The sequence below is a fragment of the Mustela nigripes genome, chromosome 1, assembly GCF_022355385.1.
Source record: "Mustela nigripes isolate SB6536 chromosome 1, MUSNIG.SB6536, whole genome shotgun sequence".
NCBI lineage: Eukaryota > Metazoa > Chordata > Mammalia > Carnivora > Mustelidae > Mustela > Mustela nigripes.
In genome coordinates, this window is record NC_081557.1 from 269,551,469 (window position 1) to 269,576,055 (window position 24,587).

The 24,587-nt window shown below is 45.0% G+C and overlaps 1 protein-coding gene across 4 annotated transcripts in view; it reads right to left on the minus strand.

The window, feature by feature from the left end:
* Positions 1-309: 309 nt before the first annotated feature.
* TMEM150C (transmembrane protein 150C) overlaps positions 310-24,587 on the minus strand; it is a 67,007-nt gene continuing 42,729 nt past the window's right edge. For 3 of the 4 annotated variants that reach the window (XM_059385966.1, XM_059385959.1, XM_059385941.1), the window contains exons 2-8: positions 15,599-15,688; positions 14,694-14,747; positions 14,544-14,576; positions 13,987-14,054; positions 7,215-7,342; positions 4,498-4,675; positions 310-2,538 (exon numbers count right to left, since the gene is read on the minus strand). In XM_059385966.1, coding sequence (XP_059241949.1) covers positions 2,330-2,538; positions 4,498-4,675; positions 7,215-7,342; positions 13,987-14,054; positions 14,544-14,576; positions 14,694-14,747; positions 15,599-15,678 — 750 coding nt within the window. In that variant the 5' untranslated portion in view covers positions 15,679-15,688 and the 3' untranslated portion in view covers positions 310-2,329. The remainder of the gene's footprint in view (positions 2,539-4,497; positions 4,676-7,214; positions 7,343-13,986; positions 14,055-14,543; positions 14,577-14,693; positions 14,748-15,598; positions 15,689-24,587) is intronic. The other variant, XM_059385948.1, reaches the window with a different exon arrangement.

Here is a 24,587-nt window from a genome sequence, read left to right on the forward strand (position 1 = left end):
CTTAACCGAGCCACCCAGGCATCCCTTCTGGTTTGTTTCTGGTTAGATTTTTGTTTTGGCACGTGTCAGTAGGGGGAGGCTCAGAGGCAGAGAGAAAACCTCCAGCAGACTCCCCACTGAGCACAGAGCCTTGCAGCAGGGTCTCCGTCCCACAACCCTGAGAAATTATGACCAGAGGGGAAACCAAGAGTCGGAGGCTTAACTGACTGAGGCATCCAGGTGCCCACTGAAGTGTATGTTCTGCAGAATGTCTGATGGCCTTTACACATGCATTAATATTACAGAAGAAATGTTAGTGTAAGAGACAAATCATAATTCTACATAAAAGAATTTTATTTAGTGGTCAGATCCCAATGAATAATGCCAGTCATTGCTTGATTCTGCTAAAATGTGCTATTTAGATATACTTAAGAAAGTGTACAGTGCATCGCCAAAAGCTGTTTAATTTGGATTGTGCAGAGTAAAAGAAAACTTCATAAGTCTTTGTTTTCTGATTAAAATTTCTTAAAATATAAAAATGAAAAAACAAACCCAAAGCAGTATTCAAAAATAATAAATGTCACCTTGGACTATGTACAGTAAGATGCCTCTTTCCTAGCAGAATGTTCTCTGCTTCTTGATTCTTTCCTCACATTTCACGTATCCCTCGTAGGGGTTCTCATCCCCATCTGCTCCTACTCTCGGATTTCTTCCATTCTTGCTTGCTTGAAACAGTCATCTGCTCACTCCTCTTTGACTCTTTCTCTGGTACTCCTTTCTCCTGCCCTTAAATACCAGTCATTCTATTGAACAGACATTTGTTCAGCACCCATACGTGCCAGGCACTGTGCTGGGAGTCAGAGAGAAACACAGAGATGAAAAGTCACGAACCCCTTCCTCAAGAGTCTGAGTTTGGGTTGAATTAAAAAACAGCGTTTTTCACATTACATTCCATGAAGTCCCAGGCTCCTGGGAAGTACATTTGGGGACTTTCTGAAACAAAGTACATTCACGGAGAGTCTGTCAATGTGGCCCACTCCAGGGCATTTTGAAATTCTGCTCTTTATGAAGCACGGCCCCAAAAGCCGAGGCCTCCAGTTTGCGTTCTAAACTCTGTGCAGGTGGAAAGTGTACTTTGGGCAGCAGGGGATCAGCTGTGCCAGTATTGGGTGGGAAGGGGTGATCGTTTAGCTGGTTTCTATAAATCCTAAGTATGAAAAAGCCCTTAAGCCACCGCCCCCAATCAAATACTAAATTTGAGCTACAGATACATGTTAAGAAGCTCTCCCTTGATCTGGACTTGTAACAAGATACTCTAAGACCCCTTTTATAAAATGTCCAGCAGGAGCTCTTTTTATTACCTCCACAAATATTTCTTTGTGCTTTTCTGTGAACATTTTCTTAGCTTTGAACCTTTTTAAAAGCAGCAAATGAAGCCTGCAGGTCACTTTTTTTTTTTTTTTTTTTTTTTTTGCTTTTGTCATGGTTGAACCCAAAACAAGCTCAGCTCTTGCACTTGGCCTACATCTTCTTTGTCCACGGGCCTCAAGAGACCCACGGTAGTTACTTAAAAAGAAAAAAAGAAGTTAAACTATGAACTATAAAACAAAAGCTGTACATAACATACTACAGAAGCAAAAATGACACCACACCCTCACTGCCCCCATCTTGTCCCATGCCTGGCAGACCACACCCCTACAAATATTCACATTTGGAAATAGTTCTCAGTCACAGTAAAGTCCCAATCATGGTGATGGGCTAGTAGCCTACTCCCCTCCTTGACTCCACACAGCCGACCACCGAACCATGGTGAAAGGAGTTAAGTTCCAGACCCCAGTCCTTTCCATGGGTTACAGGGGTCCCATCACTGCAGTTTCCATCCAGTCAGATGGTCCGCAGTCTGTTCAGGAGTCCGAGTGCCAGATTCAGAACTTCCTCATGAGCTGGGTCCGAGCCCTTTGGATCTGAAGGCCACTTTGGGAGTTGGCATTATTCCCGCGTTACATGTGGCCCGCCCTACTCTGGCAGGGAGATCACGAAGTCTGAAACGTGTGAGAGCATGAGAGCAGCAGAGAGTACTGGGAGAGAGAGGGAAAGGAGAAGTGATCATGCACAGGCTTCTGGCTCTGTCGTGCATGTATTTTCAGTGTAACAGCGTGTATTTCAACACATAAGGGCTTGTGCTTTTCCCACTAAAGACATAGCTTGCCCTGAAAAGCTCATTTGGCAGAGGTGCCCATGAACGTGTGGGTGGAGATGCGTGAAGAGCTTCTGTACCGAGTCCCGTGGGCGCGTCCTTCCGGTCCTCCCCCCAGCGCACCCACCTCACCCGCAGGGAGAAGCAGCCGCGTTACACCTGGTCGGTTTGATACTCAGAAGCTTCGGACAGGCTTTCGGAGAAGCTCAGGAAATTCTCCTGGTACTCGGAACACACAATCTCGTAGCGGTAATGCCGGAACTCCACGGCAAAAGTGCCAAAGTAAGACAGGAAGCACATGACCAGTCCCCACTGGACCCGGGCCGCATACATGTGGATGCCTTGGGCCATGAGGATGAAATCTGGGGAGCAGCAGTCAAGGAAAGGACCCCCTCAGCCGCATCGAAACCGGGCTCTTTTCTGGACAGGGACAGGGGACAAGAACGCTCGCTCTCCCCCTCACCGGCGGGACTCGGCTCGACGGCTGCACTCGCCCCCTGCACGAACAACTCGAACTCAGCACCGGGCTCTGCCCTCGTGTGGGACAGGCGTCTAGGGGCCTGCATGAGAAATCGGACTTAATCCTCACAGCAACCCTATTATCACCGGTTCACTTAAAAGTGGGGAAAGCGGTCACAGAGGTGTTAGCCGTGGAGCTGGAATTCAAGTGCTCCGACTCCCAGGCCGGGCAGGCAGCTCTCCCGCCGCCCCATAATCTGTGAGATTAGCCAGAGGATTAAAATTCCAAAAAACAAAACAAAACAAAAAAAATGTCGGCCAGAAAAATAAATGTATGTTTTTAAAGACCAGTGCGTGTGGCCGTGGATTGGCGGTCACCACTGCACCTGCAGAAACCGTCCCGAACACACGAGATCACTAGCGGCCGACAGCGAAGCTCCTGCCACCGTGGAGGGCGCGTCGTCTTCTGCCCAGCCCCCGCAGGACAGCGACTGAGGCTCCGCGGCCTGATCCCCGCGGAGCGTCCCCGCCGCCGCGCCGCCACAGCATGCGGTGGGGCGGGGACGCGAGGCGTCAAGGCTGCAGTCCGGAGCCGAGGGGCCAGGCCCGAAGTACGCGCGTCAGGAAACACTGGGGCTCGCGGAGCCAGCGCCGCCCGCAGGCCTTGCCCCGGCACCCGCGAGTCTGCAGAGAGCAGGCGGCGGCGGCGGCTTCGCACAAGGCCCGGACCCGCCCCGGGACCCAGCGGGGCTCCGAGCGCTCAGAAACGACGGGGCGGGGCTGGTAGACGCGGAAAATGCCAACGGACGCGAGTCTCCGCCGGGCCTGGGGGAGGCTCCGCACCGCGGCCGCGCAGGGCTGCGGGAGCCGCGGGGGAGGGGCTGGGCCTCGGCGGCGCAGTCTCCCCGGTCGCTCACGGAGCCCCTCGTCGCGCGGCCGCTGCAGCAGCGTTCCGGGCTGGACCCTCCCGGCCTTGTCCTCTGAGGTGCTGCGCGACCTCCAACACCCGAGGAAGCGGCCGTTGGGGAGGAAAAGGAAGCGAAGACCCCGAGCTGCGGTATCTGCGGCGTCACCGGGCCGCCGCCGGGGCCCCCACGCGACAGGGTGCGGCGAGCGCTCCAGCCGCGCCTGGGCAGGAGCCGCGAACCGGGCACGGCGCGCGGCCGGGGCCTGCTGCTGCCACGCGGGACTAGAGCGGAGCCTGCGAGAGGGCTTCGGGGGCCCGGCACGTGCTGCCTAATCAGCGTCGCCGGCGCGCCGGACGCCTCCGCTCGGCGCCGCGTCCCAGCAGCGGGGAACCCGGTCGGCTTCCGCGGCTGTCGGGGAGGCCCGGTCGCCGCCACACCGACGAGCGCTCGGCCCGACGGGCTGACCGGGCTGACCGGACTGGCCGCGCTGGCACCGGCCGGCTTCTATCGGGCCCGCTGCCGGGAGGTGGGGTCAGCGCCCCCCCCCCCCCGCACGCTGAACTGGTCTCGCGGGATCGGGCGGGGCTTCTCGCGTTTTCCCGGCCCGCCGCGGACGCGAGGGGACGCCCCCAGGGTGCGGGGAGGCCGGCCGCGTTCTCCTTCGCCAGTGACAGGAAGTAACCGCGGCCCTAGTCGTGTCGCTAACTAACCTTGTCTTAGGAGGGAAGGGAAAGCCGGCCGCCCTCTCGCTGCGCAGCCGGTGCCCTCCGTCACGCGGACGCCGTCCCCACAGACCGCAGCTGGGGGCGGCGCACCCGCGCGGCACGCACGCTTCCCCGCGTCCTCTCTGGGTGAGGAACGCGGCCGCGCGCTTTCGTCCTCCTCGCCCTCAGGGTCGGCGACCAGACCGTCCGCCGGGGCGCTTCCCGGCCTCTCCCCGCACTGAAAGGATACAGAGGACCACGCAGAGGGTGACGGTGGCGGCGAGCACCACGCGCGGGACGCCCACTCTCCGCCCTTCGTTCTTGATGTTCACCCTGAGCGTCAGGGCGGCCTGGATCCAGCAGGTCAGCGTGCCGAAGCCGAAGGTCAGGGACGTGCCGACGTTGTGGATCTCCTCGTCGTTCGTGAGCTGGGGGCGGGCAGAGGGGGCGCGTGAGGGGGAGACGCGCAGGGACGGGGCCGCCCGGGGAGGACTGGGCGGGCCTTCGTCGCCGCCGGTTCCTGGCGAGTGTTCTCGGGCCTGACCTCGGAGGGCGGGAGGCCGACGGGCCGCCCCGGGCCTCGGAGCACGCGTGCGGCGAGCACTGTGCGTGTTCGTGCGGCGCGGGAGTCGGCCTCCCGCACGCGTGCGCAGGCACAGGAGGAGCCGTGGCAGCGGGACGGGGCGTCGGGGTCTGCGGCCGCACGCGCCGGGCGTCCTTCTGCGCACGAGGACGGAGCACGCCCGGCTGCGGTGGGCAGGGCGGGGTGCGGGGCGCTGCGCAAGGCTGCCCCTGTGAGAGAGCCGCCACGCAAGAGCTCCCGCACTCGCAGGCCCGCCAGCGGACGTTCGTGTCCGCACTCTCCCTTCCACGCAGCGAGCAGGCTGAAGGACAGCCGTCCGCGCGATTCCATTTTGAGCGTCACAGACGCGAACTCTCCAGGTGGTCGCCTACGGGTGTGGGAAAGCTCACGGGCCCCTCTTGCTTAAGTGTAGTGGCCTCGGGGCGCCTGGGGGGCTCAGTCAGGTGAGCCTCTGCCTTCGGCTCGGGTCATCTTCTCACGGTCCTGGATCGAGCCCCGCATCGGGCCCTCTGCTCAGCGGGGAGCCTGCTTCTCCGTCTCCCCTGCCTTGGCTTGCGCTCTGTTTCTCAAATAAATAACTAACTAAATAAAATAATCTTTAAAAAATATATATACACTGCCCCCTTGAAACATCTTTGGCAATTATACATATATATATATATATATATATTTCTTTTTAATGTTTTATTTTTTTTTATTTCACAGAGACAGTGAGAGAGGGAACACAAGGGGAGTGTGAGAGGGAGAAGCAGGCTTCCCACTTAGCAGAGAGCCCGATGCGGGGCTCGATCCCAGGACCCTGGGACCATGACTGAGCCAAAGGCAGAGGCTTAACTGACTGAGCCACCCAGGTGCTCCGGATCTTACTTTAAATAACAATTCCGCAAATTAAATTTTATTTTTAGGAAATTGGTTTTCCATGCTATACACAGTCTATTCATTTATTATCTTAAACTTAATTTAAAAAATAGATTATATAATTACATGGTTCAAACTTTAAAAAAATGATGGAGTACAGATGGAAAAGTTTGTCTCCCATCCCATACACTAGCCACTTGCTTTCCTCACAGGCAACTAAGGTGGTGTTTCTTGTGTGTTCTCTGTACATGGTCCAGAAAGTGTTCTCCTATGTCACGTGATCACTCATGGTTTTGAGTATTTGTGGTGCACCAAAACAACCCAATCTCTGGACTTCAGGAAAGACGGAAAGGTCTCCTCAGTAACTTCCATCCAGGCCCTGGTTGAGAGAATTGGTAGTGAGCATTGGACAACATGCTAGTCCCTGCAGCACAAACCAGCACAGCCACTCAAGTCTTGATATGGGATGGGACCTAGAGTAGTAGAATAATGAGTGGGATTGCTTGTCAAACGACCCATTGATTCCAAACTCATTATTCCACGGCCTCTCTGTTCTAGGTGGAATGCTGGGGAACAAGTTCTGATATAATGAATTATCAGGACTGAGGGGTGGAACAAGAGACGGTCTTAGAAAATCCACTACCATATTTTTTTTGAATGCCTGTGCCATTTGGATTTTACTCCACAGACAGGGAGAGGTGTGAGGATGGAGGAAGTTTCTCACCAGGGTATAGAACACAGGCTGGAGGACGGTGGGAAGAGAATGGAGCCAGGGGAACTGTTCCAGTGCAGGGGAGCTCCTGGTCTGTCTTACAGATGGAGTCATTGGAGTCAAGAGGCAGATGATCGTATTAGCAAGGGAATTTTTTTTTTTTTTTTTAAGTAGGCTCTATGTCCAGTTTGGCACCCTACACGGAGCTTGAATCCATGATCCTGAGATCAATACCTGAGCGGAGATCAAGAGCCAGATACTCAACCAACTGAGCCATCCAGGCGCCCCTAGGGAACTTACTACTAAATGTTGTGACCTTGGGCTTCTAAATGTCTGGGAAGAAGAGTTAGTGCTAGGAGATCTTTATACAAGTCCTATGTGTTCTAGAGAAATTCTGGGTTTTCAAACTTGAGTCCCATGTGAGCTTGCTCATATGAAATGCGAGCTTTCATCCAAAAAGGATGTTCAGTGTTTAATTTTAGAAAGGTCACGATCCTATTAGTTTTCTAGAAAGTTCCATTAGGAGACAGTTTGTTCTGAGAAAAAGAGTAAAACACTTTGAAATCCTTTGTAGAAGATGCATAGCGATTGGAGAGGCTACTTCTCCCCGTAGCTGTGCTGTGCTCCCAGTGCAGAGGGAGCACCCTCACACGTGTGGTGCGAACACAGGTACACGGGGGCGAAGGCCAGAAGGACTGACTGCTGAAGGATCTGTGCTTATAAGGAAGCACAATTAGCATTACTGAAAAGATTCATGCAGAATCAGTGGCTAGGTGAAGAGGAAGAAGGAGGTGAAAAAGGCCAAATGAAGTACCTGAAAATTACCAAGTAAGGTCATTCCAAAGGAAGCCAGACACAGCGCCACCAATCCACTAATATTCAGCCATGGATTTAAAACCTTGGGTTTCAGTTGTATGAAGCGCAGAACAGCTACCACGAGAGCTGGGGATTAAAAAAAAAAAAAAGGTAAAAAAAAAGGTTATTTAAAAATCTAAACCATGCAGCTAGACTTGGAGGCAGAGTTCTGAAGCCCCAATGTGCAAGACTAAACTTTTCACCATGGTGCAGTTTTACATCTCTGAAATGGCAGATAGCTTTTTAAAATTTTTTTATTTTTTTAAAGATTTCATTTATTTATTTGACAGACAGATATCACAAGTGGGCAGAGAGGCAGGCAGAGAGAGAGGAAGGGAAGCAGGCTATCCGCTGAGCAGAGAGCCCGATGCGGGACTCGATCCCAGGACGCTGAGATCATGACCTGAGCCGAAGGCAGCGGCTTAACCCACTGAGCCACCCAGGCACCCGGCAGATAGCTTTTAAAAGAAATTTTTCACGCGATGCTTATGATTATTTGGATGTTTTATTATGCCTATCCTGAGGGAGGCAGAGAGGAGCTGAAGCGGCAGTGCTATGTTATTTGAGGGATGCAAGCATGACAGAGCTGCCACAAGGGTGGTGCTCAGAGTTCTCAAAAGCAAGGTCGGCCCAGTGCTTAGGAGAACATCACAGAGGCCTTGACGCAACAATTATGACAGCGAGCAAGACAATCCATGGCTCGGAATTCACGAATTCACCACCCCTTTAGTTTCACAGTTAGGGGAAGGAAGACAGGGAAGAAGACAGGGATCCACATCCAGACATGGTGGCTGGTCCCTGTGCCAGAAATCATTCCTGGGGACACGAAGAAGACAAAGCAAGTGTACAAATCCCTTGATTGCTGGTTTATTCCCTCCTCCCTCTAATTCTTTGTGGAGGTGTCCACTGTCATAGGACAAGGATAGTTGATCTAACTTAGAGGTGTTACAGTAATGATTTAGCTGATTATATTAAGAAAGCTTGATTTTTCAGTGATGTTACTTTATTTTTTAAATTTTATTTTTTAAAAAGATTTTATTGAGAGAGTGAGAGAGCATGAAGGTGGGGAGGGGGAGAGGGAGAGAAGCAGGCTCCCTGCTCAGCAGGGAGCCCAACGTGGGACTCAATGTGGGGCTCAATCCCAGGACCCTGGGACTGTGACCTGAGCTGAAGGCAGATGCTTAACCAACAGAGCCACCCAGGGGCCCCGGTGTTACTTACTTTAGAAGACCACTCCATCTTTTGAAGCAAATTGTTACGGGAGAATCAGAAAGGTTGATTTAAACCTGACTAGATTTAAACCTGACTCTTTTTTTTAAGGTTTTATTTATTTAAGTAATCTCTATACCCCATGTGGGGCTCGAACTCACAGCCCTGCGATCAAGAATCACATGCTCTTGCGACTGAGCCAGCCAGGCATGCCTCAAACCTGATTTCTAATAGTAACCTTCAGGACAGTACATACTCAAGCTATGAATATAAGAATCTCCTTTTATTAACAGCTTAGTGCAGGGATATTTTCATATTTATACAAAAAGCGGGGGAGGTTAGTCTATGAATAAGAGGAAAAAAGTACTTGCAGCTAGCATGAATTATATCTACAAATAAGGAAATGCACTTTCTACTTCCTACGACAATTTATTCTGACATTAAGGTTTAACAGGGAAGATGACTAGAAATTCAAGAATTATCCTATTTATATAGCAATTAAGTAGGTAATTAGTTGCTAAAAGTTTTTATCTTCATTCCCTATTAGGAGTCATTAATAAAGAAAACTCGTCCATAAATTTGCATTTCCTAAATCTGCTGAATGTCATAGTTTCAAGCTACAAAGTTAAGCTCAGCAAGTTGATTTTCAGTCCAAGTATCTCTGATCCAAGAGTGGAATACAACCTAGTTAAGATTTGCATTTTAGAAACAAAATAGCAGTAAGCCATAATTTATAAAATTGCAGATTGTTCAGCTCTGATTTAGCTTTTAGTATTTTTATGTTTCATCTAATTCCCACTGGAGTTCATAGAATTTATAAATGACACTTGAGTTGAAAGAGTCCAAACCTAATGGTTTGAAGGACTTAGTTAGAAGTTGTGATATATCTGATGTCTAGTAATAATGACAACAAGTATCCTAGAGGGTGAAAAACTCAGCACAGCTTTTTCTGCTTTCTAGGATGGGCACAGGAGGAAGAATTAGAAGAAATTTCACATAAGCCCTCTGACACAAAGTGATCAGATTAAAGCGGTCACTAGATTGAGACCAGAAGCCTCCACACAGGGCACCATAGGAGACACTTGCTATTAATTGTGTGTGGATATTAGGACATAATGACAAAATACCAAGATAGCACATTTCATTTATTTTAAAAGTGACTAATGAGTGGCTCAGTTAAGCAGCTGCCTTCGGCTCAGGTCATGATCCCAGGGTCCCAGGACGGAGGCCAGCATCAGGCTCCCTGCTCAGCAAGGAGCCTGCTTCTCCCTCTGCTGCTCCCCCTCTGTTTGTACTCAATCTCTCTCTGTCAAATAAATAAAAATCTTTAAAAACAACAACAACAAAAAAACCAAAAATCTTTAAAAACAACTTAAAAATATTAAAATGACTAGTGGAAAGTATTACTCTAACTGCTCTCTAGATGCCATTTAGGTTGGGGAGGATGGTACTAGAACTTTGGCTTAAGCCCTAACCTACTGCTGAAGCAGACACAGATGGCTTTCCATATTGACCTATCTGGTCAGTTTGTTTCCCTGTTCCCAGAGCAAGAGGGTCAGTGGCCATATTCTGTGCGACTAATTTCTTCCTAGTCAATACAGGACATGTGTCATCTTCTGGTCCCAGCCTTCCCCCTTGTAATATGATGATAAATCATCTGATCATGAACAGATGATGAAATTAAGCAGGAAACAGAAACCTATTTGAAGACATGAATTCAACCCAACAGTGCTAACTTCCAGAACAGCAGTCCAAACACCACACTCTGCCCTCTTTACCTACTAACACCATTATTAATCAGCTCTGACTAGGCAAATTTTCCTTTAAAGATAGATTGTATGGGCAACTGGCTGGCTCAGCCAGTGGAGCATGTGACTCCTGATCTCAGTGAGTTCAGGCCTCATGCTGATCATAGGGACTACACTGAAAAAAAAAAAAAAAAAAAAGATTCTAATTGAAGTTTTAAGGTGGAGATTATAAGCTTCTGGTCCTTTTAACAGTTTTATTAGCAGGTTTAATGGAGGCAGATTCAGATTATTGGTTACAAAGTCCTTTTCAACCAAGTAGTGATTTAAATATACATGCTTGAAAAAGACTTCGGGGTAGTGGGATGATTTCAAAGCTGTCTTTATATGTGCTGACCAATTTTTTATACTACATTGATGTTCTGATCAGAAGATATGTCTTTTAGTTCCATTAAAAAATTTAGATTTTAGGGGCACCTGGGTGGCTCAGTTGGTTAAGTGTCTGCCTTCGGCTCAGGTCATGATCCCAGGGTCCTGGTATCAAGCCCCGAATTGGGCTCCCTGCTCAGCGGGGAGTTTGCTTCTCCCTCTCCCATTCCCCCTGCTGGTGCTCTCTCTCTCTCTCTTTCTCTGTCAAATAAATAAATAAAATCTCTAAAAGAAATTTTTAGATTAACAGTTTTAGAAAAGATTGTTAAAACTTACCCTTCTGTTGTTTATGGTATTTGGAATAGTCCTTTGCTATATAAGTATCCCCTATTATCTATTTTAAAAGAACACAGAAAGTAGAATAATTGTTTATTTTCTTTACTACATTTCTTACTGTGAGGCTGACTGGAGCTTTATTTTTATTTATTTATTTGCTTTTGAAGTGGGCTCCATGCACCCCTGGGGCTTGAACTCACTACCGTCAGGTCAAGAGTCCCACACTCCACCGACTAAGCCAGCCAGGAACCCCTGGTTGGGCTTTTAAACCTGAAACCCAAAGTAGCAGCTTTTCCTCGAAGTACTAAACTGGTGCCTGGCCAGATGCTTTTTTCATTTGTTTAGTTTTATTGTTTATGCATCAATAATTCCTATTTATGACTGCAGTAGAACATGGCAATCAATGTGTTTTAGTTGAGGTGGGGGAGCAGCTGCTGTTAGGTGACTGAAATCATCCAGCTATCAGCTTTATCCTCACAAAAGACAGAAAAGATTGTTCCTTTCAAGAAATTTGTCTCCTCCCCCACCTGCCCCCGGGTGGGGAATAAAAATGTGGATTAGGGACAAAGTGCATAACTAATTGCATAAAGAAAATAATTGAGTTGGGTCATTGATTAGTACATCAAAAAGATAGAAGATCTTTGCTAGCTAGCTGATTTTAATAAATGCTACACTGACTCATTTGTAAATCTAGATGGCTGCCAAAAAGCAGTGACTTATAGGCAGTCCAGGTTATTCCTTAAAGCTAGTAATGCCGTCTACAGTAACAGTCTGAGGTCTAGCAGGGACTGGCCTGGGGAGACGAAAGCCTCCTCCACTTTGAGCAGGAATCATTAGTAAATGGATTCTTTTTCACTCCCAGAGTTGATAAATAATTGTTAGTTTCCTCCCACTGTACACTAATCTTCATCAGTTTGTGTCTACCAGATGGCACCGAAAATGACAGAAGATAGTAAAGAACACTTCAGAGCAAGAGCTAGTAAAGGCTTAAGTGTCTCTTGCTGGAATGGGAGGACCAGCGGATCAGATGATGACGAATGTCATCTGGAAGAGGGGAGCTGGTTTTCATTACTTTGTTTTTGGAAATGCTTTTCTAATTAGTTAATCATAAGCTTTATAACTGGATACATTTGTGAGCTGTGCAAATTGGCATTTTGAAGAGTACACACTAAAGACTATGGGGAAATATCATATTGTCTTCAGAACGTGAAGGAAGCAATATGTGGCTTCCAGCATGTTCATTGGTGTCTTTAAAGCCCAAATGGAGGACAAACAGCTTGTGACAGCTTTTTAATAAGGACAGTCTCCTGTGTCTTGTGAGTAGATGAGGTGGTATTTGCGAAGCACTTAGCATTGTGCCTGGAATATGGATGACTGCTATTAATTATTGTTATTACTGCGCCCCGTGGGGAAGCTCATATGATGAGTAGGTTCCGACCTTCAGGCCTACGTGGTATGACTACAGGCAAACTGGGAAAGGTGCCTGACCCTGGGATTCAAGAAATCTCTCTCTCTCTCTGGCCTTTGTGTTCTCTTAAATGCACATAGCTCCTTAGCAGTCAGTCAGGCCTTGGTGTCAAGAGTAGAGGGAAAAAGTGAGAATTAAACCTAGTGGTAGCTGAGGCTGGCGGCAGGGAAGACAAAACCTGATAGGCCGGGACTGGAACTGGTGCCCAGGTGTGCATCAGCTGCAGCAACTACTACCTTTTCCAGAACTGGGGAATAGCCAGGACATGAAAACCCTGCCTACCAAGGGCATGACGAGGAGAGCTTCTTCCAGACTCAGCAGCTTCGACATGAGGGTTGTATCTGACCTCCTCCTTAGTGGTGGCCTGGCAGTCCATGCCTTCCAGAAGACTTCCTGCTCAGGCAAATGGGCTATGTTCTGGGGACACCTGGGTGGTGAAAGGTTTTGACCCACACAGAGTTAGCTCCAGAGAGGAACTTTAGTAACTGTAGCCAAGTCCCCCATTTTGCTTCTCATCGAACTCGACAGGTTCAGGTGAAGCATTTTGGGCCTCCTGCGGTACATTCTCCATGTTTCTCATGTTTTGAGCCTTCTAAACTAAGATTGTGCCCGTGTTGCCTGTTGGACGAACCATCTCCCTTGATTTTCCAGTAATTTCTATAGGTCTTTCCTTTTCCAACAGCAAACATTAAAAAATATCTTAAGAATGAGTAGGGTTTTGGGGGGATGGCGTTCTACATAGAATAGCAGGTCATCTCTTTGGGGGACAGGTGCTACCAAGGCTGAAATTCTCACCATCCAAAAGAACTATTTCCAGAGAACTGTTGTTGAAAAATTTAGCTGTCATTGGCCCATCCCCTACAACATGCCAATGATGGTATTAGCTGGCCCTCTGAAAGACACTGAGGAGACTGGTCTTGGGGAGAAGGTATACAAGGGGGAAGTGGAAAGGGACAGAGATGATGGCTGGTTCCCTTGATCCTCGGAAGGAAACACTCACAGAACAAAGGGGACAGGATGTGAAATGATGGTCTTGGGCCCTGAAGGGAAAGTAGGGAATGGGGACCAGACCTGAGTACCAAAGATTTCTTCTTTTTTTTTTTTTTTTAACCTGCATCTCTGTTTGCCATCCTGGTATGTGTATATATGTACAGGAGACAGTGTCACCCATGTTCATGTCGGCCTGGGGATTTAAAGACAGTGTCTCCACATGTCAATATTTATCACAAAGCCTATGCATTTGTCACCCTTGCCAGTGAAGAAATACATAAGGCATTCTTTTTAATGCAAATGTATTATAGGACACTACATTCTCATGCGGGAATTTTATGACAGTCTTAAAGTATTTCATGTGACAAAAGATATAATGTCAAGAATACACTGAAATGATAAAGATGATAAGGGGGAGAGAAGGTGTAAGGTAAGCAGGGTGAACACGAAAGTATAAGAAGACCCTCGAAACAAAAAGCCAGTGTTAGCATAACTGACGTGATACAACAGCAAATTATCAGCTAAGCCCACCATGCTTTTGATGTTTGGAAGGGTTTAAAATAAAAAAAAGAAAGCTACCGAAGCACATGAAGCCCTCTTTTCATCCCGCTTACCTAGGAAGGCCGCCATGTTCATGACTTGACTAAACACGCAGCTTGCTGGGGGCTCGTCACCTGCAATACTTGAAAATGATGACGTGTTTCATTATCGCCATATGAAAACCTGTCACCCGCAACGGGCTGAACGCCTGTGTCCCTTTAGAATTCATACGTCAAGATCCCAACCCTCAATGAGATGTGATGAGGAGGTAGGGACTATGGGAGATACTCAAGTTATGAGGGTAGAGCCCTTCCGAGTGGGATTAGTGCCCTTATAAAAAGGATCCCAGGGAGCTACCTTGACCCCTTTCTGCCGTGGGCGGACACGGCGGGAGGATGGCCATCTACAACCCAGAAGAAGGCCGTTATCAAGACCTGACTGTTGGCGCCCTAATCTTAGACCTCCAGCCACCCAAGCTGTATATAAATAAATTTATTTTTTGTATAAATAAATAAATTTATTTTTTGTATAAATAAATAAATTTTTGTTTGTAAGCCACCCAGTAGCCCAAACTAAATCACTCTCCCAACTTCTCCTAGCATCCCACAGATTTGAAGGGCTATTGAGTTACCTTATATAAGGTGCGTGCTTCACACCCGGTTTCCTGGAAAACCAGAAACACGGATTAAAGTATAGTCATTTGTGCACAGTTTAATCACCAGTGGCAGAAGTTTTGTTATATCCATTCATAAACAATGAATTACCCAGAGACTGACTTTACCTTTCAGCTGAATTTAATGGGAAAATTTTGTCATCTTCCACAGCTATAAAGTATCTGTGAAGAAAGAACAAGGAATGTTTATAAAATAAAGAAAATTTTAAAGACTCATTTGTTGCCCAGTTTTACTAGACTAGCCACATTAAATCGTATGCATTATTTCTATGCATTATTATCATGTTTACCTATAAATCACTTAGCTCCTTAAAGTTCAAATGTGATTGTTATTTCTATTTCTTGAGTTTTCAAGACACCCTGCCAAATTGATGGTAATCATTATAATCTGGAAACTGGAAAACAAAGAAATAAGACCTGATAACTTTGAGCAAACTAAAATTAGAATTAAAAAATAAAACAAAATAAAATTAGAATTCAAATTGTCTAATTTCTCAGGAGTGTGTCCACCTCTCTCAATGAACTGCAGGGAGCTAAAATAATTTGCTGGAAGGGAATTGGCCTTGAAATAAGCAAGTGTGGGCATCCTTTAGTGATAAGCCGAGACTTAAAATGTAACGATACCCATTTTATAAACATACCAAACCCAGTCACACTGAATGATGCAATGAACTGTGAATGGAATCTTTAGCAAGTGGGAATAATAAGCAAATCTTGCAAATAATGACGTTTATTATTTCATTTTATAGAACGTTCATTATTGAAAGAACACGGGAACACAAAAGAAAATCAGTATTCTTCACTATCTGCTTGGTGTAATTTATTACTCACTCTTGCTATTTACTTTGGGTAATAGAAGAAGGGAAGGCAAATAGGGACTTTAGCAAGGTCGAATTAGTAAACATTATTTTAAAGTATTTAAAAGACACTTAGATAGCTATGCCCTACACTATCAAAACGACATTTTGATCTACACTGCACCCGAGTCCTTAAATAATTAAGAGAATACTCACACTATCCATAATCCAGCTGAAGTAAACAAAGTAAATACAAGAGGTAAAAACATCCATACACTGCATTTCTTCCCATCCATGCCTGTACCACTGAAATAAAATGAACAGACATTAATAACTAAGGCAGAAATTTACCTTACCCTTTCAGGGTGGGAAGGAAGTTAAAAGAAGTGTATTTTATGAAACCATGATCCAAATCAGTCTAATACTGCCACTTATGCTCGTGGAAATCCCTTGAGCAGGTTACAAGGATGACTGTTATCTAGCATTAGCTTAAATATTTCAGAGCCTTAATGAGAACTAAATGGGAAACTTCTCACAAACACAGTTATCCTGATAGGAGCATCAGTATTTTTAAGCAAGGACAAAGGGTTTAGGTTAGGACGTACAGAAGGCTAGGAAACCAAGGCTTATTCCAACCTACTTTTTGTGCGATTATTAACAGTTATGGAATTATGGCCCTATGGATCTGGCATGTACATATGTCTACAGCTTGGTAGACAAGAATGCTAGAAACAGACGCTTACTAAGTACATTAGCAGTCAGGAAGAAATGACAAATGCTTTGCAAATCTGAACTTTTCTCATGACATGATATTGAGCAGCTATCTCTGAAGACTCTAAAGATGAATATTGCGGAAAACAATGCTTTGTGAATACTTTCAGACTAACTCCAATGAACACAAGGGGGGAACAAGAACAGATGTCAGGCATTTTGGATGTTATATTTGAAAGCAAAAATAAATGCATAAAAAGATTCCCCACAAGTTGGAAGTGAAAAAGAGAAGCCGCCGGAGTGTCTATGAGAAACTGACCTCCACAGGTGACCTGCCAAACAGAAGAGTAATGTAATTAGTAGGTATCTAAGGAGCTATCACTGCTCATTATTTTGAGTTTTCCAGTGAACCACCAGCTGCTTACAAGTTTGAACCAGCACTGCCATGTATTTGAGCACCTCCCTATCTGCCTTTGCACACTGACACTCCTAAGTCCTGGATCAGAGAACTAACATGACCCTCCCTAGAAGGTGGTGACTCACAAAGTGTCAGGAAGGTCTCGGTTATCAGAAGTGACCTACCTGATAAAGTAGATCTTTTGGGTGAGGGGACACACACCTGGACCTAATAATGTGTCTGTGATCAGTTGTGGTGTGTTCTCAACAGCTGTCTGGGTGGGATGGATGTTAAATAAATGACGGAAGCTGAGAGTTGAAATATGTTAGAACCATTTTCAGTCCATTTAATCCAGTCTACTCCAGTCCAGTCCACAAGGATGGACGTCCTGCTTGTGCCACATACCATATCAGGAGGTGGGAATAACTGAGGGGACATCTCACGAATACAACTGCTTCTATGTAATAGTCTCTTCACTATGGAGAAGCTGTTGTAGGAACCAGCAGGGCCTGGCTACAGTTTATGTAATGTGGGAGGAGGATGAACGTTTGAAGCACACCCACTGTGGCTAGTCAGTGCCTCCTCATTTATTTCCGACCAGAAAGCTATGGGCTTATAATAAAGCTATCAATTTTGTTAACAAAAATAATTTCATCATTAGCCAAAGATGTAGCATGAGTACAGAAAATGGGAATGCGGACTGAGCACGTAAACCAGTTCTTCCACATCTGGCCCTGCAATCAGTTGCTCTGACAGGGTGAGCACAGATGAAATGGTTACACTAGAGTAAGAGTCCAGAGGCCTAGTTCTCAACCTTAACGTTGCCAGTAATCAACCCTCTGGGTCTGGGCCAGTTACGTACCTAACACCATTTCCCCATCTTGCTTCATAAAGACTGGGTTTTAAAAGAGGGAGGACATTGAAGACTGTGGCCTCACAAGAGAGGCAGTACCCTGGAGGTTAACCCAAGCACAGTGTCTTCTACGTCTGTAGTAACAGAATGCTCCGGTGCACGGAAAATCACCAGGCTGCAGGGAACCCGTGCCTCTTGACCATTTTTACAGTGGTCCAGTGAATAAAGCAGTGCCAACACATTCACACACAGGGGAAATACGACTGCCAAATGGACAGATACTCACACTGGTTCCCATTTCAGAAACTCTCTTTGAGCAATTAAAATGAGGAAGCAGGAAAGTAGAAAGAAGAGAGTTGAGAGAACTCTAAGGCCATGGCCTCAAACTGTAGTAGTTCTATGTGCTCAACTCCTCTAAAGAGAAGCAGAATGGTGGAATGGAAATGGTGTGGTGGTGCATTGGCCGGAATCCACCTCTGTCACTCACTACTTGTGTGATCTCAGGCTTGGGGTTTCATCTCTTAAGCCTTAGTAAGTATGCTGATAACTTCGTATTTGGTAGGGTTGTGCTAAGGATTAATGACGATGCAGGTAAAGCACTTCACACATAATACATGCTCCGGAAATGGCAGCCGTGCCAAGCAGATCAGTGCCTATGTTAGGCCGAGGTACTTTCCCACCAAGGCAGGGCTCAGGACAGCTTCATACTATCTTCCTCTCCTGGCTCCTGCTTTTCTCGAGGAATGCAGACATCCTTCCTGATATCCTTTGATATCTTTCAGTATGCATTGCTCTTCTTATTTTATTGTCAAAGGTTCTCAGATGGTTAATAGCTATTGTCCTAAATTATTTTGTTTTATTGTTTCTTCTTTTTATTTTTAAAGATTTTTATTTATTGGAGGGAGAGAAGAGAGAGAGCACAAGCAGGGGAAAGGCAGGCAGACAGAGAGGAAGAAGCAGGCTCCCTGCTAATCAGGGAGCCCCATGTGGGACTGGAGCCCAGGACCCTGGGATTATGACCTGAGCCCAAGGCAGGTGCTTAACCGAGTGAGCCATCTAGGCGCCCCTAATAATTTAATGCTCATAGGGAAAATTTTGGGAAAACCATACTGTATTGCTTGCCTAATGATAGAAGAAATTGCCAGTTTCTTAAAGGGATGCCTTGGGAGATAAAAAGAGTAAGTCTGTGGATAGTTTTATTTTTAGTTTCCAATGAAACTGCTGTGGAGCTTCTTCTGAATTTTACATCGGCTACACCATTCTCGCAGGGGTGGTGATAATGGCAAATTCACACACTGTTTTAAGAAGTAATACACAGAGATCCTCTGTATGTTTCTATTTCCCCAATGTTAATATCCTGTCCAAACATAGTACAATCAACAACCAAGATACTGACACTGATACAGTTCTTGACTTCATCCAGATTTCACCAGTTTTATATGTATTCCTTGCTAGGTGTGTGCATTTAGTTTTATACAATTTTGCCACCTGTGTAGATTTGTGTGATCACCACAACAGTCCAATAAAGAACATACAGTTGTTCCTTAAAGGGGAACCAATATGACAGGAGTTACATGACCTCAAGAATTCCTTTTTTTTGCTCTTATAACCACACCCACCTTCTCCTCACCCTCCTTTCTAAGTTCCTGGCAACCATGAATCCTGTCTCCAGTCTATAAATTTTACCATTTCAAAATGTCATACAAATGGAATCATATAGTATGAAACCTTCAGGATTGAATTTTTCCCACCCAACATAATTCCCTGGAGATTCATCTAAGATTTGTGTTTCTCAATAGTTTGGCACCTTTTATCGTTGGGTAGCATTCTATGGTATGCATCTACAAATTTATTCATCTATTACAGGACATCGGGTTGTTTCAAGTTTTTGGTTATTGCAAATAAAGAAACTATAGAAAATTAGCATATGGGAGTTGGTGTCAATGTAAATTTTTATTTCTCTGGATTAAATGCCCACAACTGCCAAGTACTGGGTTGTAATAATTGCATGTGTAGGTTTTTTTTTTTTTAAGATCTTATTTATTTATTTGAGAGAGAGAAAGTGTGCACATGCGCCAGAGAGCATAGGGAGGAGGGGCAGAGGGAGAGGGGGAAGCAGGCTCCCCGCTGAGCAGAGAGCCCGATGCGGGACTCGATCCCAAGACCCTGGGATCATGACCTGAGCTGAAGGCAGATGCTTAACCCACTGAGCCACCCAGGAACGTCTGCATGTTTAGTTTTAAAGAATCTGTCAAATTTTTTCCAGAGTAGTTGTATCATTTTACATTCCTACTAGCAGTACACAAAGGCTCTAATTTCTCCACATTTTTACCAATATTTGTTATTTTCTGTTTGTTTACTAGTAGCCATTTGATTTGTATTTCCCTAATAATCAGTGAGGCTGAGTGTCTTTTCATGTGCTTATTGGCCATGTACATATCTTTGGTGAAATGTCTACTCATGTCTTTTGCATATTTTTAAATTGGGTTTTTTGGTTTTTCTATTATTGAGTGGTAGGGGTTCTTTATATATTAATAAATATATTAGTTAATCCTTGGATAGTAATCCCTTGTCAAGTATATGATTTACACATTTTTCTCCTATGATGTAAGTTGCCTTTTCACTTTGCTGATAGTGTCCTTCGATGCACCAAAGTTTTTAAGTTTGATGAAGTCCACTGTATTTTTTTATTTGTTGTCTGTGCTTTTGATATTCTATCCAAGAAATCATTGTCAAATCCAACATAATGAGGCTCCCCCCTGTTTTATTAAAGGTGCTTTATAGCCTTAGCTCTTCCTTTTTAGGTCTTTGATCCATTTTCGGTTAATTTTTGCATATGGTGCAAGGTAATGTAATTCATTTGCATATCCAGAACAATGTTTAAAAGACTATTTTTTCCCCCACTGAATAGTCTTGGCACTTAACACAGTCTTTTGCAGAGGATAGTTTAAATTTTTTTTTTTCCAAATAAGCTTTATGCCCAATGTAGGTCTTGAACTCAAGTGTCATGCTCTACTGACTATGCCAGTTAGGTGCGCCCTCCCCTCCCCCCAACTAAAGTTTAAATTCATTGAAGATCCAACTTACCAAGATTTTCTCTTATGAACTGTGCTTTTGATGTCAAGTCTAAGACAAGTATTATTTGCCTACCCCTTGATTTCAATGATTTTCTATTTTTTCCTAAAAGATCTATAATTTTATGTTTAAATCTGTGGTCTGCTTATGTCTTTTTTTTTTTTTTTTTAAGTAAGCTTTATGCCCAACGTGGGGCTTGAACTCATGACCCCCAGATCAATAGTCACTACTAACTAATGCTCTACTAACTGAGCCAACCAGGCACCCCTGGTTATGTGTATGTATATATGTAAGTATGTATATATGTATCTATCCATCTATCTACTTGAAAGTGCGAGCTTACTCAACTGAACCACACAGGCACCCCATGCTTATGTCTTTTTAAACTATAGATCTCTATTGTCTTACTGAAGTGGGCTAGACCCTAAACAGTTCGTGAATCACTTTGACAAGGATCAGGAAATATGTGATGCTCCAGGTCAGTTTTCTGCTACAGTAAAGGAAGACCCTGTAATGAAGAACATATACTTTGGTCATAGTACACACCCTTCCCTATGTCATATCCCTATCCATCTTTAAGTTATTTGGTACTGTTTCTGGTGTTGCTAACCTATCAATGCCCCGTCTGACATTTCTTTGTCCTGTTACTTCCTTCTCTCTCCCTGGTGGGACTGTATTAACCACAGCAGAGGACTCTGTTATGTATACTTTTCTCTTTCCTTCCAGAATAACCTATTTGTCCTTTAGCCCATTCTCAGCTTATAATGTGACCAGAGAAACCTGCATTGTAGAAACAACACCGACGCATTCTCTGCTCTCCCTGCTGGAGGAGGAGTCTGGAGGCAGCAGGAAGTAACATCGATTTGGTGAGGTTTCATAATCTTCTCTGAGCTGTTCTGGCTTGGTAAGTTTAGATATTTGACTGGAAGTACCTCTGCAAAGAATAAATGAATTGATGTATTGAATTAACTCTCTCTGCTTCCCAGTGTTATCTGAGAATTAAGAGTTGAAACGGAGATGGTTCTCTTTATTCTACCCTCCCAGACCAGACACCATTAAAATAAACGGGTCCATCACTTCCAGTCACGTTAGAAAGTATCACCCAAACTTTCTATTTCCTAGCAAGGACACATTCTGCTCTTCCCGGGGCTATAGCAACATGGTACCTACTAGCTAAGACAGCACATTTTTCCTTGCCTTTTTATGGAAAAGAGGGGGAGTGGGGAAGGGGAAGGAGTACTCCATACTCCTAAGATACTTTTATCTTTGCATTCTGAATTATACTGAATTATACTTCTTTTTTTAATTCTGTGTAATATTTACTCCATTGATACTAATCTTCTAATTATACCTTAAAGAAACTTAGAATTGTTCCCATGTCCCAAATGGTAAATTAAATCTGAAACAATGGCACCCAAAGCGTTTCTGACTGAGGAAACTGTCTGAGGCAAAGAGCCCAAATTGCACAAACCTTCTTGAAGGGGTTCTGGCATTTAGATTTGGTTTGGAAGGCTCTCCTCCAAATGGTATCATTTATCCAAATGAGTTGCAAAGCTGTTATCCAGATGGCCAGATCCTCCTAGAGAGCCAATACGAGCTCTCTGTACTCTCTGTACATGTCTATTTTGTGTCCTTTTCTTGCAATAAATATTCCCAAAGTTTGCGTTATCTTCACTTTCTCTCACCCCATCTGTGGCACAAATGAGACTGTGTTGTGGAGACTCGTCAGCACAGAGTCAAAGGCTGAAAACGCTGACCTGGCCCCTGCTCTCCTGAAGCTTTCATTCTTCCTCAGAGAGAACCTGACCTGTAGCAAACATTTGTGGTGGCTCCTGCTGGTGACACTTAGGTTCTTCTGTAAGTCTTCTAGCTATGAAGCATCAAGAGAAGACCTGGCCATTTTAAAACTTACAATCTCATGGAAGCAAACAGAGTGTTAAATTTTTTTAAAGATTTTATTTATGGGATGCCTGGGTGGCCCAGTGGGTTAAAGCCTCTGCCTTCCGCTCAGGTCATGGTCTCAGGGTCCTGGGATCGAGCCCCGCATCGGGCTCTCTGTTCAGTAGGGAGCCTGCTTCCTCCTCTCTCTCTGCCTGCCTCTCTGCCTGCTTGTGATCTCTGTCAAATAAATAAATAAATAAAATATTTAAGAAAAAAAAAAAGATGTTATTTATGTATTTGTCAGAGAGAGAGAACACAAGCAGGGCCACGGCAGGCAGAAGGAGAAGCAGGCTCCCCGCTGAGCAAGGAGCCTGATGTTGGGACTCAATCCCAGGACCCTGGGACCACGACCCGAGCCCAAGGCAGATGCTAACCACCTGAGCCACCCAGGTGCCCCAACAAAGTGTTAGTTTAAGCACACTTTACCCCAGCACCTAGGACTCCAACTACTTTAATGGACTCGAAAAAGGGGTCTTGATAAAATTGAGGTCATATAATTAATCAAATTTCCAAACAGATGGTTCTTGCAGTATAACCTCATGAAGCTTGGGAAGTCAAGAATATAGCATACTTTTCCCAGTGATGATCCCTGAAGACACACCTATTCTAGCAGCAATGGTGAACCTCCGCCAACCTACAAACAGAAAAATAAAGCCCACTAGGTCATCTTCATTTACAGATTTTACAACTTTACTGGTGAGAAACTGCTTACAATAAAATGTCCTCAAAGTTAAGATAATACTTTGGGGACTGGAGACGATGTGCCTGTTATGAATTGGAAGAATATCTCACAGGCTAGGGTCACGGTGAGGAGGGAGCTCCAGCTCAAGGCCTCTGGAGCCAGACGACCATGACTTTGAATTTCAGCTCTGCACTGTTGTGTGAGCCTGGCTGTTGAGCTCTCACTGTGCCTCAGTTTCTTCATCAGTCAAGTGGGAAAAATAATGGTACCTACTCAGAGGGTTTTTAAAATGGTTGGAAGTACACTGAAAGCACTGGTAACTGCCTAGCATTTGATGGCTTTTCAGTGTTAACTATATTCCACTGCGAGTGATGTTTGGAATCTTCAGTTTTCTGTTTTTGTTTTTTATTTTATGATTTATCAGGAATGAGCTCCCTGCCAAAGCAATTTTTTTTTTTCCTCTCAGGGCCAGCTGGAATGGAACAGGAAAGATTAGCGAGTCACCCACTAAAAACTGGGATTGTCACAGTGTCTGTGAGCATCCTTGATTTTTTTTTTTTTTTTTTTTAACGTTCTGGGAATCTTAAGCTATTTCCTGGTTCGTGTCGTGGGCCAGCGTGGAAGGCTTGTGTTATTTCGTAATTAATTTACAATAATAAGGGGTAATAACAGGGACTCCTTGTTTTGTTTTGCTAAAATGTTTACAGGCTCTCAGATATAAAACTGCAGTACAACCAGCTCATTATGCTGACAGTAAAAATTTTGCTTTCATGAATCCTAAGTTTGGGAAAGCATAATTTGAGTGACCTGTTGTCACCCTAAAATATACTTCTTTTTTTTTTTAACTTTATTTTATTTGACAGAGAGAGAGAGATCACAAGTAGGCAGAGAGGCAGGCAGAGAGAGAGAGGGCAAAGCAGGCTCCCCACTGAGCAGAGAGCCCGATGCGGGACTCGATCCCAGGACCCTGAGATCATGACCTGAGCAGAAGGCAGAGGCTTAACCCACTGAGCCACCCCAGTGCCCTATATGACTTTCTTTAATCGGATGTGAGCAATTTTGTTCAATCAATGAGGTCAAATTTTGCCACCAAATAATTTTTATGAGCACTGGCAAAAGATGATATATTAATTAGTAAAAGATTTCCATAAAATATTACATCTCTAAATAACATGATGATTTCTAAGTAGAACCATGGTGACTGGTTTATCCCCAGTGCGCTCTCGATTTCTAGAAGCAGTCTAGAAGATCAAGAAGCAGATCACTGTAGGGATCCTCTCATGCAAGTGGCCCAACAAACTCTTTCTCTCAGAAACAGATGGTAGACACTGTCCCCACACCATTCATGGAATAATCCCAGAAAGAGGCCCTCCTCCCAGGTTTTCAATTTGATATCTTCTTAGAATTTCTAAGCCAAGATCCTCCCCAGAGTCCATTTATATGATCTTTTCTTCCCCAAAAGATTATATTTTTAATTGATAGATAGCTTGAAAGGGAACACAAGCAGAGGGAGTAGGAGAAGGAGAAACAGGTTTCCTGCTGAGCA